Raw genomic sequence first — 21,247 nt, forward strand, 5'->3', positions numbered from 1 at the left:
CATAGATTGGATCTGAACTACTCATCAACAAAAGGTTCATACTAACTAGTCATCAACAAAAGGTTCATACTAACAATGCTAGTTGAAATAGATCTTGTGTTATAAGTTTCACGGATTGATAAACCTTGGGGGAGTATTCTGAGGGAAGAGCTGATTCCTGCGTTTGCGGTTCATAAACTGGCGTGCTAACTTTCGCCAACACATTGATCACTGCTAAGCAAGGCCAACCGCCGCGATCCGCTGCGAGCAGCCTCCGACACCCATGCAACAACCTCAAGCTACCTCCACATCATCAGTAAATCTGCCTCCAAGAGCGCCAGCATCCGTTCCTCTGCCTTAGGTCGCCGTTGCTGCAGCACCTCACTTGATCAATTGCCTACCACAAGCTCCACAGGCCAACGAAGGAACCATCAAATACCAACTGGTTGAACCTCCATGGCTGCTACGTGCAATCCATCTTGCACGCTACCGCGTGCTCACCGTCTCGCCTCGTCACACCATAGACTATACCTCAGGCAATCGTCGTGCAAACTAGAGGCTCCTCGCTACCAATCTCACCCTTGCCGTAGATGGCGGCCTCGATGATGTCCTCGACCGCAGCGTCGTTGTCATTAGAGTAGCTGCCGAGCCTTCTGCATACCTACACCCCAATGCCCAGTCGGCGCCGCGCTGCCGTCACACCATGATGGTTGTCCTCACACCACGGTGCTGCCGCCGGGACGTGTACTCGCTCACTACCATTGCCCACCAGCACGTGCCGCTGGAGCAGCCATCCGAGCCGCCTCTACATGCAGCTACCTTGCCCCCGCGGCGATGGTCACCAGCACGCTGTCAAGTAGCCCACGACGAGTAGATCAGGCCTGAGGCACGCCGGATCCAGCCATGGAGGCGCCGAAATAGCCGCTGCTGACAATGCATACCCATAGCGCCACCCTGCCCATATATCGAGATAGGGACGGGAGAAGAGAGGAGACTTCACCGTCACCTTCCTTGCGACCGCCAGACTTCCGGCGGCGCTCTCCAACGATGGCGAGATGAAGGGGTTGGTGGAAGCTGCCCGGTGGCACGGACGCCAGAGGTGCCGCCGGTGTCGCCCGTGAGTGGCGACGCGGGGGCTGTTTCGTGTTTTCCTTCGTTGCTTTGCCTCGGAATTCGGAGGTGAGATTGATGTTATGCAAATAGGGTCCTCTGTCGCGGGAGCATCTGCACGGCTAGAGCTAATTTAGTCTCAGGCCAAATAGTTTCCATTTCATTTAACACAAATGCTAGAGCTAATTTTATAGAAAAGGGATGCTCCTAATATTGAATGAACCAGAAATAACCCCACATGCCTCCCTCAATCAATAAATCGGTGCCATAATTTCTGAACTTTTAGAAAGCAGAAACATACTTGAACGATTAAAAAAACTCTATACTCCATAAATTTGGTATTCATTGGTACAACAAATTTGGCTTCTATGGTGGTTGAAAACTTAATAGCTATGTTACTGCCCCAACTCCGACATAGCAAAATCAAAAATAAGAACAGTGATAGATCCTGCTCCTTTTACTTGGACAAAATTTATAAATTCATAGAAGAAACGTAGTAAGCCAGAAAAAACATGGCCTAACCAAACTGCTCGGTCAGAAAATTCAGGAACATGTACATGAAACCACGACTTATTCCATCATCAATCCTCTAGACTAAAACATTTTTTTAAACCGTGGATCAACAGGGACGAAGGGTTTGGGAACTTCACCGCACAAAAACCCAATGAGAAAACAAGAACAACAATGGCCCTTCTTTTCCTCCTTTCACTCCTTCTGATCCTTTTACTGTTTCTCCTCCTTCCAGTATTTAAGATATTTTTTTAGGAAAAAAAATGTAAGAGCATCTCTAGCAGTTCCCCAGTTCCCAAACCAACTACCATATTGTGAGAGTTGGTAAAAAAAATAGTGCTCCAGCAGACTCCCTTTCTCTTTCCCTTTTCCCAATAATTATTGGGATAACCCAATAATTCATCCCAACTCTCCCTAAACAAAGGAGGAGTTGTGACTCTCCAATACGGTAGTTGGATTGAGGTAAGATTATTGGGAGGCTACAAAAGTAACTCTCCTAAAAATAATGAAATGGATATTAGGATATCCCCATTAACAAATTGTTGAGAAACATTTATTGGAAGACTGCTGGAGATGCTCTAAGAGACGTTACTAGCTAGCATTCAATTGGAGAGAAAAGAAGGTGTACAAATCCTAACCTCGATAAACCCCTCGCCCACCCTGAAAAATCGAGTGTTTGCAGGCTCCAAGACACTAGATTATTTCTTTTAGGATTCTCCAAATTAAATGGGATGAACAAATGATGGAGATGGATCACCTCACCTAGAATGATTGATGAATTGATTACTTAAACAAACACCCTCTAAAATAATGAGAATGCTATCTTACTAATATTTTTTTACTACTATTGCACATGTGAATAGGAGTCGAGGAACATGTATGACACATGCTTTGAGCCTCTTGTAATTAATCTAACTTCATAGTTTATAGGGAAAAGTTCAAATTACTCCCGTCAAGTATAACCAAAATCCCGATGACCCCCTAAAGCATTTCTTGGTTCAGTTTACCCATATACTATACCATTTGGTTTAATTTACCCCTTCACATAATTTATCTTTTTTTTTCTCCATGCACAAGTGGAGTTTTAGGTTCAAATTTTGCAAGATGACAGTAGACAACATAAGGCATATTAAAAAAATATATCATGAATTTTGCATCGCTACTTTGATAGGGTAGGATATTTAATAATAAAATTTATTGTTGAGATACAAAATTATATAAAAAATAATGATGAAAAATTTATAAAATATTTTTTTAATACAGGTTATGATGTCCACTACCATCCTAGAAATTCTCAAACTAAAATTCGACTTGTGTATGGAGAAAAAAAATGACAAATTGCATTATAAGGTAAGTTGAACCAAATAGCATAGTTTAGAGAGTAAATTGAACCAAAATATAATTTAGAGGGTTATCTATATTTTTATTATATTTGAAGGGAGTAATTCGATTTTTTTCCTAGTTTATATGTGAACGTTGGAGCTGAAAAGCTAATTTTACTAGAGAAATACATGGGTTCAGGGGGTGCTGCAGCACCCCTGCAGATCCGCCCCCGACCGTGTATCCGTGTATGCGTGCGAGATACACGTGCGTTCATAGGAGGTGATTGTGTCCGGTACGTGTGGCTCTGAGCTCCCGGACGAGGGATTGAATGAGTGCACATGACATTTGGCTCAAAGCCTACGTACTCGGGCCTACGGCCCGTAGTAGTTCCCGTCGCCATAATCAGCATCAAAGAGGCACGCAGCCGCAGGCACTTCAATGACTGCCTGTTAATAAACTTGCTCATCCTGCAGGAGCCTGCTCGCTTGCTTTCTGCTGGGGACTGCAAAGACATGGTACTGCGGGCGCTGCAAAGGCATGCGAGATACTGCAAGGCAAGCAAGAGCGTACATGTTTATAAGAGATCTCAAAAAAGTCTATACCTAAAGAGCGAGTAAAGTACCCCTCATAGAAGGTCCACTTATCAGGCTAAATCACACTAAAATGGTTGATGAAGGGAGGGAGAGACGCGATATTCCCAGCATCTGTTGCATATTGCTGCTCTACTGCGTCTGATGTTGACGATTTTTTTGTCATTGCGCGTTTTTTACCCGCCAGCTCCACCTATTACATGGGCATGGTAAATCACGATCAATTCATTCAGGTCAGGACCTTCCAATTCAAGCTAAATGATCAATCGGGGTTAATCTAGAATAATCAAATCACCAATCACGTTGAGTGCTTTCCAATTACATCGAAACCCTTCCAGTTACGAGACAAAAGTCCCCACCAATAAAATTGATTAATTGATTGATGATTAATCATAGTTAATCTGCAACAAATCAGATCACCAACCATATTAAGTCCCTTCCTGTTACATATAATCCGGAACAAACATATCACCAATCATAATAATAGATTTCAATTAAATTTATATTTATATATTTTTTGAACGTACCTTCACTAGTATTCTAACAGCCCGTCTGGCTGCTGCTGTGCTGGTGGTAAAGGGCTTTTAATTTAGCTTAGCAAATTTAAGGATCGGGCTCACTAAGGATCGGGATAAAATACTATATAATTTTGAGCTAAATATATATAGGGTTTAGTTGGATTGTAAAGAAAAAATAAGTGCCAGGATCCATTACCACCCCTAGTTGCAGCAGCCACTACAGCCACCCAACAGCATCAACAGAAGCTGCAGCCAGACGTCATGCTCAGATTTTGCACATATAGCTTGTGCTGCTTAGACTTAATTCCCAGCAGGGAAGATAATTAAGAACACAGCTGCAGCTGATGGGCTTACAGCCGAACGGCTGTGCTGTGTGCAGCAGCTGCAGAAAAAAACACAAATATCACACAGAGAGATTAACCTGCGTCGACGCGTCGTCCATGGCTCCACAGCTGCTGTACCTGGACGAGCAATATGATAAAATAATGGCCACGTGATAAGGAGGCCCGCGAATTTAGATCCCGGTTGGTAGGGCTTCTCAAAGTGCTTCTCCACCGATTTTTGGTGAAGCCCTACCAAAGGGTCAATTTCAAAACGGCTTCACCACCAAAGCCGGGGAGAAGCCACAAAACGGCTTACACTAGAGAGGAGAAGCTGAAAAAAGTGGCTTCATCAGCTTCTCCTCTCTCTCCAAGCATTAAGTGATAATAAAATTACATATATTGCCATTGAGAAGCCGTTTTACCAAACGTTTTGCAAAACGACTTAAGCTTCACTAAAAAAGCCACTCCACCAAAAAAAGTCGAAGCTGAAACCGTTTTATGAGAAGCCGAAGCTCTACCAAACGGAGCCTTAGACTCCTCGAGTCAATCGTTTCATCAGCTGCCCAGCTACCCAGCTGCCCTTGCACTCTAGGCAACCTTATGGCGAGACCTATCAGCTACAGGCAAGATTGTATTTCTCTACACCTTGGTCCTGGATCGATAAATACTGCTTGCATTCACGGGCGGCGACGCTCGCAGTGCGGCAGTGGCAGCAGTCAATCACAACTCACAAGACAACGTTCACGAGTGCCAAGCCCAGGAAAGCTAATGGCTCCCGCTGCTGATTACTGCCACGACTTCCATGGCAGCGAGGTGCCCCACGTCGCCATCTTCCCGCTCATGGCCAAAGGCCACACCGTCCCGCTCCTGGACCTCGCCTGCCTCCTCCGTCGCAGGGGGCTCGCCGCCGTCACGTTCCTCACCACCCCGGGCAACGCGTCGTTCGTCCGAGCCGCGCTGGCCGGGGACGACGCGGCCTCCATCGTCGAGCTCCCGTTCCCGGCCGGCCACGCGCCCGCGGGCGGCGAGAGCGCCGAGGGCGTCGCGTCGATGTCCTCCTTCGCCGCGTTCGCGGAGGCCACGTCGCCGCTTCGCCCGCGGCTCGAGCAGGTGCTGGCGGCCATGCGCCCTCCCGTGGACCTCCTCGTCGCGGACGGGTTCCTGTACTGGGCGCAGGTGCTGGCGGCCATGCGCCCTCCCGTGGACCTCCTCGTCGCGGACGGGTTCCTGTACTGGGCGCACGCGTCGGCCGCCGCGCTCGGCGTCCCGAGCGTGTCGTTCCTGGGCACGTCCGCGTTCGCGCACGCCGTCCGGGAGGCGTGCGTGCGCAACAAGCCGGGGGCCTCGGCGCAGCGTGACGACGACGCCGACGCGTCCACCGGTACGTACACGATGCCCGAGTTCCCCCACCTCCAGTTCTCGCTCGCCGACCTCGTGCCGCCGCCACTCCCGTTGATGGAGTTGGATGCCAAGATGGCGGCGGGCGTCGCCGCTGGTCACGGCTTGATCATGAACACCTTCCGTGACCTGGTGGACCGCTACGTAGAGCATTGGAACCGGCACATTGGGCCTAGGGCTTGGCCCATTGGCCCACTATGCTTGGCCCAGCAATCTTCTTCTTCCTCGAGATGGGTTTCGAGGAGCGTGTCGAAGGTAGGAGAAAGATGGTGAGAGAATGGGTGGACCAATAAGAAATACTTGACACTCATGTATCCGAGGATGTTTAAGTCATTGTGGGTGGGACTCAGGGGAGTGATGTTGCGGGTGTCCCTTTGGTGGCATGGCCAATTGAGTTTGAACAACCTATGAATGCAAAGCTTGTCGTTGATGAGCTAGGAATTGGAGTTAGGGTCCATAGTAGTGATGGAACAATTGGGGGTCTTGTTAAGAGTCACGAGATGACAAACCAGGTTTTGGGAGGACACCAGGTGGGGGGAGTATGCGCTGAAGATTGAGTTTCATTAGCTGTACAGATACTGCAGAGACCCCTAGATTTCAGTAGAGGAAGCCCTGAGAGGTGGAACATGCCACATCGACTTTAGAAGAACGTTATCTGAAACAGAAATGCAGGAATGGAATAGGCTGGTGGAAGTGATGGAACAACTACACTTGTGTGAAGGGAGAGATGAGATAAGATGGGCCTTGGAGAAGTCAGGCAGGTATACAATGAGATCACTGTATAGAGAGTTGACATTTGGAGGTGTCAAAGATAATTTGATGATGGATGTGAGCCATGTGCCACTAAAAATAAAAATCTTTATGCGGATGGCTTTTCATGATGAAATCCAGTCAGCAGTCCAACTGAAGAAGAGGAAGTTGGCGGGCCCAGAAAGTTGCAAACTGTGAGGAGATAGAAAGCACAAACCACATCTTGTTCTGCTGCCCAATAGCAAGGTTCTGTTATGCCCTAGCCTAGGATCACTAGAGCACATCTAGTCGGGTTCGAGAGAGAGACATGAGAGACTAGGAGTTCCTGGTGAGTGCCTAGTGTGAGAGAGGGGGAATTGGGGTACCTTCACCCCTAGGGGTGGGAGCAGCGGAGCTGCTGGCCATCGCGGGTTCGGTTGGTGTAGTTCTGCGCAAGGCAGCGATGCGCAGTGTAGTCCGGTCACCGGTGAAGTGGCAGTGGCGCTTCCCGCCGCTGCTGCGCAACCTAGATCGGTAGGTGTGTTGGTGGGGGCGGCTGGCTGCGGCGAACCTCGTGAGCCGGGTCCCCCCACCCTGTTTATATAGCGCAGCGCGACAGGGGCCCACTACCCATTGATAGGGTAAGCGCCCCCGATCAGGGCGCAGATCAAGGTCCTGATTGGCCTTTGGGCCAATCGGGAAAGAGATCAATCTAACATTCTCCCCCTTGATCTCATCATTTACTTTTAGCTTTATACTTTTCACTTTTATTCGTTTCATCGTAGATTAATATGCAGAGCATGTTTCATCGTCACAGCTTGATTGCCGATAGAATCAACAGCTACAACACACCTCTCTATTTTGAAACAATTCTGTTTCTTTTGGGCCTTATCTAATCCAGGAATCATAGGCTTTCCCTTAAACCCATGCCGGCTAAGTGTTCCCTGAACACATTGGGAGGTAAGCCTTTTGTGAGCGGATCCGCAAGCATATCTTTTGTTCTTATATGCTCGAGACTTATAGTGTGATCCTGGATTCTGTCTTTCACAACGTAAAACTTTATCTCAATGGCTTTGGAAGCATTGCTTGATTTGTTGTTGTGAGCGTAGAATACTGCTGGTTCATTATCGCAGTACATCTTTAGTGGTCTGTTAATACAGTCAACCACTCTCAATCCGGGTATGAATTTCTTTAGCCACATTGCCTGCCCCGTGGCCTCATGACATGCTATGAATTCTGCGTGCATCGTCGATGACGCAGTTACTTTCTGTTTTGAGCTTCTCCATGAGATAGCTCCTCCTGCGAGAGTGAATACGTATCCAGACGTGGATTTTCTATCATCCTTGTCTCCCGCAAAGTCTGCATCTGAATACCCTTTTATCTCTAGGGAATCAGATCTCTTATATGTAAGCATGAGTTCTTTTGTGCCTTGCGCGTAGCGCAACGCCTTCTTTACCATTTTCCAGTGTTCTATTCCTGGATTACTTTGATATCTACCGAGAACCCCGGTGACAAAAGCTAAGTCAGGGCGAGTGCACACTTGTGCATACTGTAAGCTTCCGACAGCTGAAGCATATGGAACCGCTTTCATTTGATCGATCTCGTACTGGTTCCTGGGACATTGAAAATTCCCAAAACTGTCGCCCTTGACTATAGGAGCAGGTGTGGCTTTACTCGCATGCATATTGTACTTCTTTAGAACCTTTTCTAAATATGCCTTTTGCGATAACCCTAGAACCCCATTCAATCTATCTCGGTGAATTTCTATGCCCAAAACATATGTTGCTTCACCAAGATCCTTCATATCGAAGTTTGAGGACAAGAACTTCTTTGTCTCTTGCAGTAGATTGATATCACTGCTTGCAAGCAAAATATCATCTACATACAGGATTAGGAAAATGTATTTCCCATTTTTGAACTTTGCATAGACACAATTGTCCTCTATATTCTCTTGAAACCCAAATTTCTTTATTATATCATTAAACTTTAGATACCACTGTCTTGAGGCTTGCTTTAATCCGTAAATGGATTTCTTTAGACGACATCCCATGTGCTCATTGTCTTCCATGACAAAACCCTTTGGTTGTTTCATGTAGACGTTTTCTTCTAAATCCCCATTTAGAAATGCCGTCTTTACATCCATCTGATGTAACTCTAAATCAAAATGCGCAACTAGTGCCATTATGATTCTGAAGGAGTCTTTACATGAGACAGGAGAGAAAGTCTCATTATAATCTATTCCTTCTCTTTGTGTAAAGCCTTTTGCCACAAGTCTCGCCTTATATCTTTCTATATTCCCTTTGGAGTCACGTTTAGTCTTGTAGACCCATTTACAGCCTACTGTTTTGGCTCCTTTAGGAATCTCCTCAAGTTCCCAAACATTGTTGGAACTCATCGATTTCATCTCATCTTCCATGGCCTCTAGCCACTTCGATGAGTGAACACTTTTCATGGCTTCTTCATATGAAGTGGGATCACCTTCTATATGAACTTCTTCTGTGTTATAAACTTTATAACAATCAGGGATGGCTGATTTTCTGACCCTTTGAGACCTTCTAGGCCCCTCACTTTCAGGCATATTTTGTGCCTCTGCTTGTGGCACACTATTCTGAGGTGGCTGCTGCAACTCTTCCTCGTGTGCAATGATGGGTTCAGTTGGCTCCTGAAGGACAGGTTCCAAAACTTCACTCATCGTTTCCACGGGTGGAATCACAGCAGGAGCCTGCACCACACTATCAGGAACTGTAGCAGGTGCCTGCACCACGACCTCAGGAATTATCGGTGCGGGAATAATAGGTAGTGAGAAGTATGGTTCCTGAATCATCGGATTGGGTGCACACACCCGCTTCTCCTCAAGATCAATTTCTCGAGCTACCATGCTCCCCCTCACCATCTCATCCTCTAAGAAAATCGCCTGTCTCGTTTCTACAAACTTTGTGAATCTGTCTGGACAGTAGAAACGAAAACCCTTTGATTTTTCCGGGTAGCCGATGAAGTGGCAACTAACTGTTTTGGGATCTAGTTTCCCGATGTTTGGGTTAAACACTTTGGCCTCAGCTGGGCTCCCCCACACACGTAAGTGGTTTAGTGAGGGTACTCTTCCTGTCCATAGTTCGTACGGTGTTTTGGGCACCGACTTACTTGGTACTCTATTAAGGATGTGAATGGCGGTCTTCAGCGCCTCCATCCACAGTCCCAATGGTAAGGTGGAATAGCTCATCATGCTGCGCACCATATCCATCAGTGTACGGTTACGCCTTTCAGCTACTCCATTTTGCTGAGGTTCGCCCGGCATTGAATACTGGGCTACTATGCCATTTTCCTGCAAGAACCTTGCAAAGGGTCCAGGAACTTGGCCGAATGGGGTATGCCGACCATAGTACTCCCCCCCACGGTCGGATCTTACTATTTTGATTCTTTTGTTATGCTGATTTTCAACTTCAGCTTTAAATATCTTAAATTTATCCAAGGCTTCTGATCTTTCTTTGATAGGATAAATATAACCGTAACGGGAGTAATCATCCGTGAATGTTATGAACAAGTCATAGCCATCCACACTTTTCACAGGAAAAGGTCCACAAATGTCAGTGTGGATTATCTCTAAAATTCCTGTGCTACGTTTAGCGCCTTTTTTAATTTTCTTTACAAATTTTCCTTTAATGCAATCAACGCATTGTTCTAAGTCTGAGAACTCTAATTGAGGAAGAATTTCATTCTTAACTAGTCTTTCTATTCTCCCCCTCGAAATATGGCCTAAACGACAGTGCCATAATTTCGACGATACTTCTTGAGTTCTCTTTCTTTTCTTTGTTTCTTTCTCTGACGAGGATACATTCATATTCACATCACACACAGAATTAACTTTTTCACGTAATGATAATAAATACAACTCATTGTGAAGGATGGCAACACCAACACATGCATTATCGAACCAAATGGCACACTTTCCATTACCAAAATGACATTCATAACCATCATGGTCCAAACGTGAAATACTTATTAAGTTTCTGTGTAATGAGGGAACATAAAGCACATCTTTAAGTACAAGCATGAAACCATCAACTAGCTCTAAAGAGACATCGCCAACAGCTTCAACTTCTGCTTGGACTCCATTTGCGACTTCAACGCATCTTTCGCTTCTTTGCGTAGTCCTCGTCGAATGGAATCCCTGTAAAGAATTTGCAACATGAACAGTTGCACCTGAGTCAATCCACCAAGTAGATTTCGAATACTGTGTATACAAGGATTCATTTACAAAAGAAATAGTATTCTCACCTCTTTTTGCCATTATTGACTTTAACCAGTCGGGGCAGTCTTTCTTGAAGTGCCCCTTTTTCTTGCAATGTAGACATTGGTCTTTGTCTACTGGGAGAAGCTTTTGGTGATTCTGCTGCATAGGAGCTTTTCCACGTGCCTTGAAAGAGGGATTAGCAATCTTTTTTCTGTTATCCTTCACATAGTGCAATGAGCCACCATGTGAGGATCTAAGTCTGTCCTCTTCCTGCACGCACATGGCAATCATTTTCTCCATGTCCCACTGTTCTGGCTGCATGTTGTAATTGACAACAAAAGTGTCAAACTCTTTAGGCAGAGAAGCAAAAACCAAATGCATAATGTGCCCAGGCTTGAGCTCAAGATCCATAGGCTTCAGCTGCGCTGCCAAGTTATACATCCTCATGATGTGATCTCTTATGCCAGTCCCTCCGCCATTGTACCTCTCTGTGGCCAGCTGCTTGAACAGCTGGGTAGCATATATCTTTGAGGAACCAGTGAACTGATTCCTTATCTTGTCGAGGTACTCTGAAACGGAGTCACACTCTGCGATCGAGCCCAAAATGGCAGGCTCAATCGTATTCTTTACCAAAGCCATACATTTCTTGTTGGCAGTGGTCCACTGTTTATTCTCAAGGGTGTATGCCAACTCCAGTGGAGCATAGTCCCTCTCCTTTTGCTGCCATGCAGCATCATCATCACCATCAGCCCTCACTGGCTTCTGTGGAGCTTGTGGCTGCGGTGTGGTCAGTACCCAGTCAACTTCTCCACAAACGAAGGAGAACTCAATCTTCTTCCTCCATTCTGTGTAGTTGTTGCCTTTGAGAATGGGTATCTCTTTGAGACACGCCATTAAGTTGAATGATCCTGAAATTCACAATCCATAAATGCGATCATAACGACAATTGCATGAGTCATTTCCAACGTTGGTCAAAAAATAAAACATACAACTGTTGATGCAATTTAAAACTATATCACCGTTGGGCAGAAATAGAAATAAAAGCATCAAAATAACTTTTTAAATCATGATACAGTTATTAACAACGTTGGTCAGAAAATAACAGCACCATGATCTAATTAACTTTATCATGCTCTCACAAAATTTAATTATCTCGTTGGTTCAAATTAAATTTAAATAGAGCAATGAATATTACTTTTGCAGCGGAAACTGTGAAATAAATCTATTTTCAGAAGCAAAACTCTGTACAAAAATTTATTAATCTCTAATACAAATTATCCCGTTGGTTCAAATTGAATTAGAGACTAAAACTGTGCAAAAACTATTAATTAAAAGCTTCTGGAAATAGAAAAAAAACAAAAAAAAAACAGAGGTTACTGTGCAAAACGCGAAAGTCGGCCCGCGCGCGAAAACGGCCCACGGCCCGTTCCCGCACGCGGCCCGCTCGCGCGTAACAGGCGGCCTGCTCGCGCGGCGCCTGCGGCCTGCTCGCGCGGCCCACGAAAACGGCTTGCCGCCGGCCTCGCTCGCGACGCGCGCGCGCAGGCCACAACCTGGGCCTGGGCCGCGAAAGCGGCCTGCGGCCGCATCCCGCCTGGGCCGAATCTGGCCCGGACAATCCCGACCGTCCGTCCAGATCCGACGGCCAGGCGCCATTTTCGGCGGAACAAAACCGGCCGACGGCCGGCCCCTGGAAACCCTAGCCCCATTCTTCTTTCGCCCGTTCGCTCTCGCCGCGGCTGCGGCGGCGGCGGGGTCGTCTCTCCCGCGCCCGGCGATGGCCGGTGGCGGCGGTGGAGGGATGGCCCCGCCGGCGCACAGCCGCGGCAGCCCCCTCCTTCCTTTCTTTTCTAGCCTTCCTCCCTTCCTCCCTCCAAAAACCGAAGGTTCGAGATCCAGATGGAGAAAAGGGGCGGCGCCACCGCGGGTCCCCTCGCCGGCGAGCGCGTCCACCCGAGGGTTGGGCGCGCCGCCGTCGAGCGGTCCTGTGGTGGTGCTTTTGCGCCCTCCCCCGAGCCCCGAGCGGTTGCGCCGGTGGTTCGGGTGGACGTGGTCTCCGGCGAGCCCGAGGCTCGGCCGGCCTTTGCCGCTCGCCGTCGGTGGACGTGCGGCGGTGAAGGCGACGACAGGTAAGTTTCCCGGCGTCGCTCGTTTCTTTAGATCTAGGGTTAGGGTTAGGGTTTCTGTTTCGGTTTCTTTTTCGGTTTCTTTTCCGATCGTCATTCTTTTCTCGATCTACTGCTTTTCCCGATCTAGAATAGCTTCTAGGAGGTGTCTGATACCAATGTTATGCCCTAGCCTAGGATCACTAGAGCACATCTAGTCGGGTTCGAGAGAGAGACATGAGAGACTAGGAGTTCCTGGTGAGTGCCTAGTGTGAGAGAGGGGGAATTGGGGTACCTTCACCCCTAGGGGTGGGAGCAGCGGAGCTGCTGGCCATCGCGGGTTCGGTTGGTGTAGTTCTGCGCAAGGCAGCGATGCGCAGTGTAGTCCGGTCACCGGTGAAGTGGCAGTGGCGCTTCCCGCCGCTGCTGCGCAACCTAGATCGGTAGGTGTGTTGGTGGGGGCGGCTGGCTGCGGCGAACCTCGTGAGCCGGGTCCCCCCACCCTGTTTATATAGCGCAGCGCGACAGGGGCCCACTACCCATTGATAGGGTAAGCGCCCCCGATCAGGGCGCAGATCAAGGTCCTGATTGGCCTTTGGGCCAATCGGGAAAGAGATCAATCTAACAGGTTCATGTGGGTTTTTACAAAGAGAGGCTGAGCTGGTAGGCGGTGCCCATATCCTGCCAAAGTTGTGTAGAGGTAGTACTGAGAGGGAGAATTGGATTAACAAAATATGTGCAGGTACGATGTGGGCATTGTGGAAGACAAGGAATGACGCCATGTTCAACAAGAAGATCGCGGCAACGCCAATGGTGGTGGTGCACAGGATGATGTCCCTGCTACACAATGGAAGCCGCTACTGAAGCAGAAGAACTGGAGGAGGTGGAACGTTTGCTTGGAGAGTTCTCACAAGCATGTCGGCAACTAGCTTAGTAATGGCTGCAGGAGTGGACCTGTTTTTCTTTTGCCTGTGGGTTTGGGCTACTCTTGTCTTTTGTATTACTGTCAATCGGTTAGAACTGTGGTGGTCTAGCTAGGTTCAGATATGAAAGTCTAGTAGAGTTAGAGACAAGAGATGGTTATGCTTAGATCGTCTAAAGAGTAGAAGCTGAAGCTGGGGCAGATCCCCCTGTAATTGAAAACTGATAATCCTAGTAATAGTTGGCTGAAGTTTTTCGCCCTCTAAGCTTTCGATAAAGTTGGGCGTAATGCCTTTGATCTAAAAAAAGAGTCACGAGATCACAAGGGTGGTAAGAGAGCTGATGTTTGGGAAGGATGGAGTATTGATGGCATCGAACGTGGCAAAGTTAGCAGCACATGCTCAAGCAGTGGTATCTAAAGGCGGGTCATCGTGGAAAGCAGTCGAGGAGATGATCAGGGAGCATAGCAAGAAAATCAATGAACAGGTAAGTTGTATGTATCATGGTGGAAAGGACTGCATTCTGCCACCGAAAACCATTGAGAGATAAAAGAGAAGAAAATTTTGGCGAGCTGAATCTTGGATGACCTGTTAGGTCCTGTTTGGCATAGCTCCAACTCTGGATGGAGCTACTCCACTCCAGAACTTCAAGTGGAGCCAACTCCACTCCAGAACTGCAGAACTAAAATGGGTGTTTGGCTAGATGGGTACCTCCAGCTCCAAAAGGAGGATCTTTCTAGATGGATTGTCACTTTTACCCCAACCCATGACCCCACTTGTCATTCAGTCATACATTATCTTCTTCTTCGGGACGCTCGCTGTCACGGTGTCGTTGGTGCTCGTCTCCTTCGATGCGCGCGTGGCAGGACCGTCTACACTGCGTCCTCGACGTCAGCTCGTCGTTCCTCACCGCGCACGTCCTCGTCATCCCTTTGAACTTAGGCCCGACAGAGAACACCTGTAGAAGAACAGGAAGCAGGTTGAGGCGAAATCCCATCAAATTGTTTGACGCACGCATGAACAGCACTGGGAGGGTTGTTGCGGGGAGAATCGGATCGACCTAGGTGTCGATTCTGAGGAAGGTGCACTGGGGAACGTCGAGTAGGAGCGGGATCCCTTCCGCACCAACTTCGTCGTCACCTCCGGGTCCATCCGCGCTGTAGCGCCGCCGCCACTACTCGCCATGCCAGTAGTAGCTCATCGACCGGTGGTTGGGGGGCTAGGGCGGTTGGCGGCGCTCGACGTGGCTAGGGCGGCGGGCCTCGGGCAGCCGGCGGCGGTCGGGGGGGGGGGGCGCTGGGCCAGCCGGCGGCAGAGGGGCCGAGGGTGGAGCTCGACGTGGCTGGCGGCAATCGGGGGGGCTGGGGCGGCCGACGGCGGGCCTTGGGCAGCCGGCAGCAGGGGTGGCCGACGGTGGGGCTCGGTGGCCGGCAGCGGGCCAACCCTAGAACCGGCGGCACTAGAAGAAAACGGAGGCGGAACAGGCGCGCGGGATGGGAATGAAGTGCGGGGGGTTCTCGGGAGGAATAGAAGCGAAGCGTTTTTTTGTAACCAGTAGCATTGGTGGTTAATTGCCCACCAACTCCACGAGGAGATTCAAAATAGGTGGTTTTGGAGCTGTGAAAGAGGTGCTCCAAAACTCCACCCCCACTTGCACTACATGTCCATGGAGTTGGCAGCTACATAGAGTTTTGGAGCTGGGGTGTTTGGCTAAAATTTTTGCTGGAGTTGCTAGAGTTCTAGAGTGGAGCCAAGCCAAACAGACCCTTAATTTCGTATGTAAACCCCCGTTTGTTTTTTTCTTGACAGGATATATAGACCTATGTTTGCACTTTGTAGCTCGATTGTTGGTATTAGCATTGTAGTGGCTTGATTGAAACCCTCTTATGTTCAATTGGAATTGTAATTTAAATTTCACTTATTTGGTACACATTGCCTTTTTTTTCATACAAGGGGCCTCCCATTGTCCTCGAGCTTTAGTTTCCCATTGTCCTGGAGCTGATCAATTTAGTTACTACTCCCTCCTCCATCCTAAATTATAGGTCATTTTGACTTTTCTAGATGCATAGATATTATTATGCATCTAGATATAAGGATATATTTAAGTGCATAAAAAATATATAAATCTAAAAAGCTAAAATAACATATAATTTGGACGGAGGGAGTACTCTCTTCAGTCATAAATACTTGACACTGATCAAATTCCGGCCAACCTTTTGAAACAAATAATTATCAAAATATTTAGTTTGGAAACTTTAACATAATATGCGCAGATTTGTCTTGCAAAATACAAAGTACTCCCTGCATCCCAAATTGTACGTTGTTTTAATTTTTCTAAGTGTATAGTTTTTGCTATGCACCTAGATATAATATATATTTAGATGCATAATAGTATATATAAACCTAGAAAAGCTAAAGTAGCCAACAATTTGGAACGGACAAGAGTATAATCTCATTAAGCGAGCGAACTCCAATCTAAGAGGCCAGTCGGACGTGTAAGAGCCCTGGCCCATTTAAGGAAAGAGACTACAGCAGGTCAAAAGGTTTTCTAATACTACTGTATGGGCCAGCCCGGCCCAAATTTTGACCCTCATTGAACAGAAACTGCAGACGCTTCTAATGTCAGGCTGGGAATGAACTACCCTTTCAGCTGGGTGAGAAATGCCAGTGTGAAAAATATAAATAAAAAAATATAAATAATAAAGCTTTAATTTATCAGCAGAGGTACAGTACCAATACTAAGAAAACGCAAAACCAAATATACATTTGCAAACACTTCTACGCTATGTTATACTGCTGCTCGTTCCATAGCCATGCCCAGTTGTTGAGCTGCACCCCGTCCTCTTCGGGGTCGGGGAGGAAGAAGGGCCCAGCGTCACCGTCGCCGCCGCCGCAATCGTCCTCCGATGACGACGGCGGCGAGCGCGCGCCGGCCAGATAGGACTCCGGGCTGTCGCTGTCTCCCCCCGTGTAACAATAACCCACCGCCGGCGCCGGCGCCGCGCCGCCGGTGGCGGGCTGGATGCAGAGCTGATCTTGTTCGAGAGTACCGTAGGCTCCCTCTCGCAGGGCAGCGACAGTCTGCTCCTCCGGATCTGGCGCCGACGACTCCTCCTTAGCTTGAAGTTTCTCAGTCAAGGTGATCACCTGATATGGAAGGTCGCTATGTGTATATTAGCATATGATCATTTTAAATAAAGATATGCAAGATTCATTTTCTTGGCCTGGTCAGGCCGTAGTACTGAACTACTGATACATGTGACAGCAACTCATACATGTAACAGCAACTGCCAGTGACATGTGAAATGCAGTGTCTGCCTCTGGCTGAACAAAGTGTCCCTACTAATCAATGTTGGGGTCGCTTTTCTGATCGATTATTTAGAATTTTAGCTTCTAGTACTATGATTAGTGAGGTTGACTACTGCAGCTCATCAATCGGCTAAGGGTCCTGTTTGTTTGAGATTATAATCCACCTAGATTATATAAGCTGAATTATGGTTCATGAGTACTTCTAAAATGGTAAAAGATCACATTGGAGCTAGCTTATTTGAGATTATTTGTGATCCCAAAGTGGTCCCATGATACTCTTTTGCTCTACTACCCTTGAACCATAGTCCAATTATATAACTAGGAGGGAAACATGCCCTAATTATCATCGTGGAACCTGCTAGCATGTTTGGCTAAACTACCCTGGATGCTAGCCTATGGCCCTAGTTATTTCACTACGAAGATTCTCCCTCCATCCATAAATAATTTGACCACCATCTTGTATGCTACTTTGACCAATAATATATATAAAAATAAACCATTTCAAATGAAAAGAATTGCGTATTCTTCTGATAGTTAGTTTTACAGTGAATCTAGTGACATCATTTGTGCTTTGTTATTTTTTCTGATTTTTTTCTATGATCGGATAAATTTAAAAGTATTTGACTTAGAACAAATTAGAAGTTCTTATATCCATGAAAAGAGTGCGCATACCTTATTCTGTTAATTTAGGATAGGTGCGGACTTGTATCCCTCTGGTTCAATTAATTGAAGTAAACTAAAGAAGGTTGGTGCTGACCTTTAGGGGCATAAATTTGCAAAAACAATATATAACCAACTATTACTCTATTAATATATGATGTTTGTGGCACAAATTTAATACTATTCTTCTGGTAGTAATTTTGTATCATATGAATACAACTAATTGTGCAAAACACTTGTCTTAAGAGAAAACACCTTATAAAAATATAAAGGGAGTAGCGACGTCTCAAGTTAAAGACGCTGTCCAAACATGTCTTAAGTTCATACTTTTACAAAGAAAGCATCCCTAAAGATATATGCATCTTGTAACATTCGTTTCAAACAAACAATCCTAGTTTACAAAAAAGAAAAACCTAATTATGCGATTCTTCATATATAATCGTTCTTGATAAATTTACCGTAATACATATCGTTGAACTTTGAAGAATTTGTCATACACGAATTCTAGGGCGTCAAGGATCAACTATTCCACTTTGAAGTTACCGTGAGGGTTTGTTTGAACAGAAGAGAATTGGAAAGAAACGAAGGAAATTAAGTCTAAAATGAAATAATTTCCTCTTCAATCCCTGCCATTCCACTTGAATCTACTGAGTATCCAAATAAGGTCTAAACCTATTTACTTTTTTTCAAATATAATTCCTGAAATTGGTTGTTGAAATATCTGGATGACAGTGCTTAGCTAAGTAGCCCAAGTGCAATGGCTAAACGATGGCCCGCAGGCAGGATTGATGACCTCACCTGTGACCGGAGGCGGTCGTTGTCGGCCAGGAGCGCGTCGCGGCCGGCGAGGAGCTCGTCGTGCGCGGCCCTGAGGCGGTCGAAGTCCTGCTCGAGCTGCTTCGCCTTCCAGCGCGCGCGGCGGTTCTGGAACCACACGGCCACCTGCCGCGGCGCGATCCCCAGCCGCCGCGCCAGCTCGCTCTTCCGCTCAGGCTCCAGCTTCCGCTTCTCCTCCTCGAAGCTCAGCTCCAGCTCCCGCACCTGCTCCGCCGTCAGCCGGCGCTTCGTCCGCTCCTGCGCCCCGCCGCCGTTCAGCTCGTAGTCGAAGCCGGCCAGCTCGTCGTCGCCCAGCTCGAGCTGCAGCTGCAGCTCCTCATGCGCTGCCAGCTGGAACGGCCGCTTGCGCCAGCCGCCGCCCGCCGCACCGGCCCCCACCACCGGCGCACCTGCAGAAACCGAGGGCATGAGCAACGGATTCTTCATTTCTTCCACGAACTAATTAACTAAACGCTTCATATATCCGTAACGATCCACTGACCTCGAAGGAATTCGCCGCCGCCGCCACCGCCGCCGAAGAGGAAAACCTGTCCGCCGCCTTCGCCGGCGGCGCGGAATGGCACGGCGGAGCTGATCATGTTGCGGCCGTAGTCCATGCGCCAATTCACTAACAACGAACCAAAGAAAGGACTTGTATTTTGTACGCTCACACTCACGTGTATCGGTGTACGTACGTACGTATGCTCCCCCACCTCCTCGTGGAACACGGAGATCGCCGGGCGGCCGGAGCTATGTACAGCCTGATCAGAAGAAGGAGGGCGCCGCCGCCGGGAACTTGTGGCGGAAGAAGCTGGTGCTCCACGGCGTGCGCGTCGTCGACGACTTGGTGGGGTACAGCGTGAACCCCATGGCGCCGCCCCCGAGGAAGGACGTAGGCTTCGCCACCGCAAGCTTCGTGCGACGACACACGGTGGCCGGAGAAGCTGGCCGGCGGTGTCGTCCCACCAGTTTGATGAGACGCGCGGGTCCAGTGGATATATTGGGGACTGGAAGAAGGGGAATCGCCGTCTGCGGTGGCGGGAATGTGTGGGCAAACCGGGTAAACTCTGAAGCTTGGAGGAGGATGGGATTTATAGGAGTGAAGGGCATTTGGAGGGTGGGGCGTAGTGACAGAAATACCTCCTGAATCCTGATTGGGGGATTAAAGTCCATATATCTCCTGTATTCGAAGTACCTTTTAGCTGGTTTGAGCTCGTAAAATTTGTGAATTCTGCACACAAATAGTTTGGAATTCTTGGAATCTTCGATTTTCGTATGATTTATATATGATGTCATGTGCTGCGACAAAGATCAATCAACTACATCAATACTAAAAAAACATTAAAAAAACAGCAGCACAAACTGCAAGCTGTTGACAGTTTACTGCTGGTGCTACTCTATTCTGTACATGGGCGTGCTTCTCTGTTGGTGACACCGTTTCGTGCAAGTAGAAAGACAAGCCACAAGATCCACACATTAGAGCACCCTTTGGAAACCTAAAAAGCTAATTTAGAAATGGCTCTGGTTATGGTACACCACACACTGAATTTTCATGTACTACCTTATTAACAAGTTAGCGAGCATACTAAACACAGTTATGTCAGCTTCATGACAGGGCGATACGTACAATTAACCAGCTAAGGATTCAGTTGCAGTGGTAAGATTATGATTTGAAGGTGTGTGAAGGGATCATGCGACATGGCAATTGTGGCAACTAGCTGGTGAATTTGTTGTCCCAAATTTGAACACGTACTGGTCCGATGCAACTTGTGAATAATTTTTTCGTTTCTTGATTCTTTCTTATGCCTTTCCACGCAGAGTTGGGAAAGCAAAGGTTGAATATGCTATGAAGTCAACTCAAGATGACATGAGAGAAGCAACAGGTTGTTCTCTCCTCTTTTCTTTCTCCTTTTCCAGTTGCGTGGTTGGCAATTATATACTAGACATCTACTACTTGAGGTTGATCTCATTTTGGAACCTGGAAACTTTACCATATTTGTATGGAGAGTGAACTGTTTTCGAAATTTTCCTCACAAAAATTCATATGGATCGATTTATGAATCTTACGCAGGCACCTAGCATCGAATACGTGTAACTCAATTATTTTAGGACACTTATTATGGTATTCTTGTGTAGTTGTGTGAGGTGATTTTGTCAACAAAACTGCACAAAGCCATATATTTCCTCCATTTCATAATGTTTATCCGGTCCACGTACTTAGACAAACTCTGAACTTTTGCTCATTAGATAGATCAATGCAACATCTATCTGATAAGAACAAGTGTGATCCAGTTCCGTAAAAAACCTTCTCTTTTTTAGCTCACAACATGTTCCTTGGGGGATCTTTCTTACCCCTGTTTACCCCTGGGTACCCTAAAATGGGCCGTCCTATGTTTCTCAAGGATGAGTCGTCGGGTTGGCTACGGTGCGGCACACAACACAGGGCGGCATGCACTGCAAGACATCATGAATATCCCGGAGGTTATGGGATATATTCGAGTTGGTTAGGCTAGGGAAAGTACAATGTTGTACGCCTTATAACTGACTACAAGATAGATTCACTGACCTGTTACCCTACCCTCCAAAAACACAAGCAATATCATACGCAAGCAATACAATCTAGCCAAACACAGGATGTAGGTTACTACACCATCTTGATATATGGACCAAACCTGTCTAAACATGTGTTCCTATATTCTTGTGTTGCCATAAAGCTTAGGTTACAT

The 21,247-nt window shown here is 47.1% G+C and overlaps 2 protein-coding genes across 2 annotated transcripts; one reads left to right on the top strand and one right to left on the bottom strand.

Annotated features, from left to right (window-relative positions):
* Nucleotides 1-5,060: 5,060 nt before the first annotated feature.
* LOC101783991 (UDP-glycosyltransferase 90A1-like) lies at nucleotides 5,061-14,543 on the top strand. The gene is made up of 2 exons (XM_022824051.1): nucleotides 5,061-5,734; nucleotides 13,559-14,543. The coding sequence occupies exons 1-2, from the start codon at nucleotides 5,122-5,124 to the stop codon at nucleotides 13,678-13,680; spliced, it is 735 nt and encodes a 244-aa protein (XP_022679786.1). The 5' UTR covers nucleotides 5,061-5,121; the 3' UTR covers nucleotides 13,681-14,543.
* Nucleotides 14,544-16,413: 1,870 nt separating this feature from the next.
* On the bottom strand, nucleotides 16,414-19,672 carry LOC101784399 (homeobox-leucine zipper protein HOX25). The gene is made up of 3 exons (XM_004959369.3): nucleotides 19,024-19,672; nucleotides 18,504-18,931; nucleotides 16,414-16,883 (listed from the first exon to the last, which is right to left on the bottom strand). Exons 1-3 carry the CDS (start codon nucleotides 19,136-19,138, stop codon nucleotides 16,515-16,517), a joined length of 912 nt encoding a protein of 303 aa, XP_004959426.1. The 5' UTR covers nucleotides 19,139-19,672; the 3' UTR covers nucleotides 16,414-16,514.
* Between the last annotated feature and the right edge of the window lie 1,575 nt (nucleotides 19,673-21,247).

This window comes from Setaria italica, chromosome II, assembly GCF_000263155.2.
Source record: "Setaria italica strain Yugu1 chromosome II, Setaria_italica_v2.0, whole genome shotgun sequence".
NCBI classification, from domain to species: Eukaryota; Viridiplantae; Streptophyta; class Magnoliopsida; order Poales; family Poaceae; genus Setaria; species Setaria italica.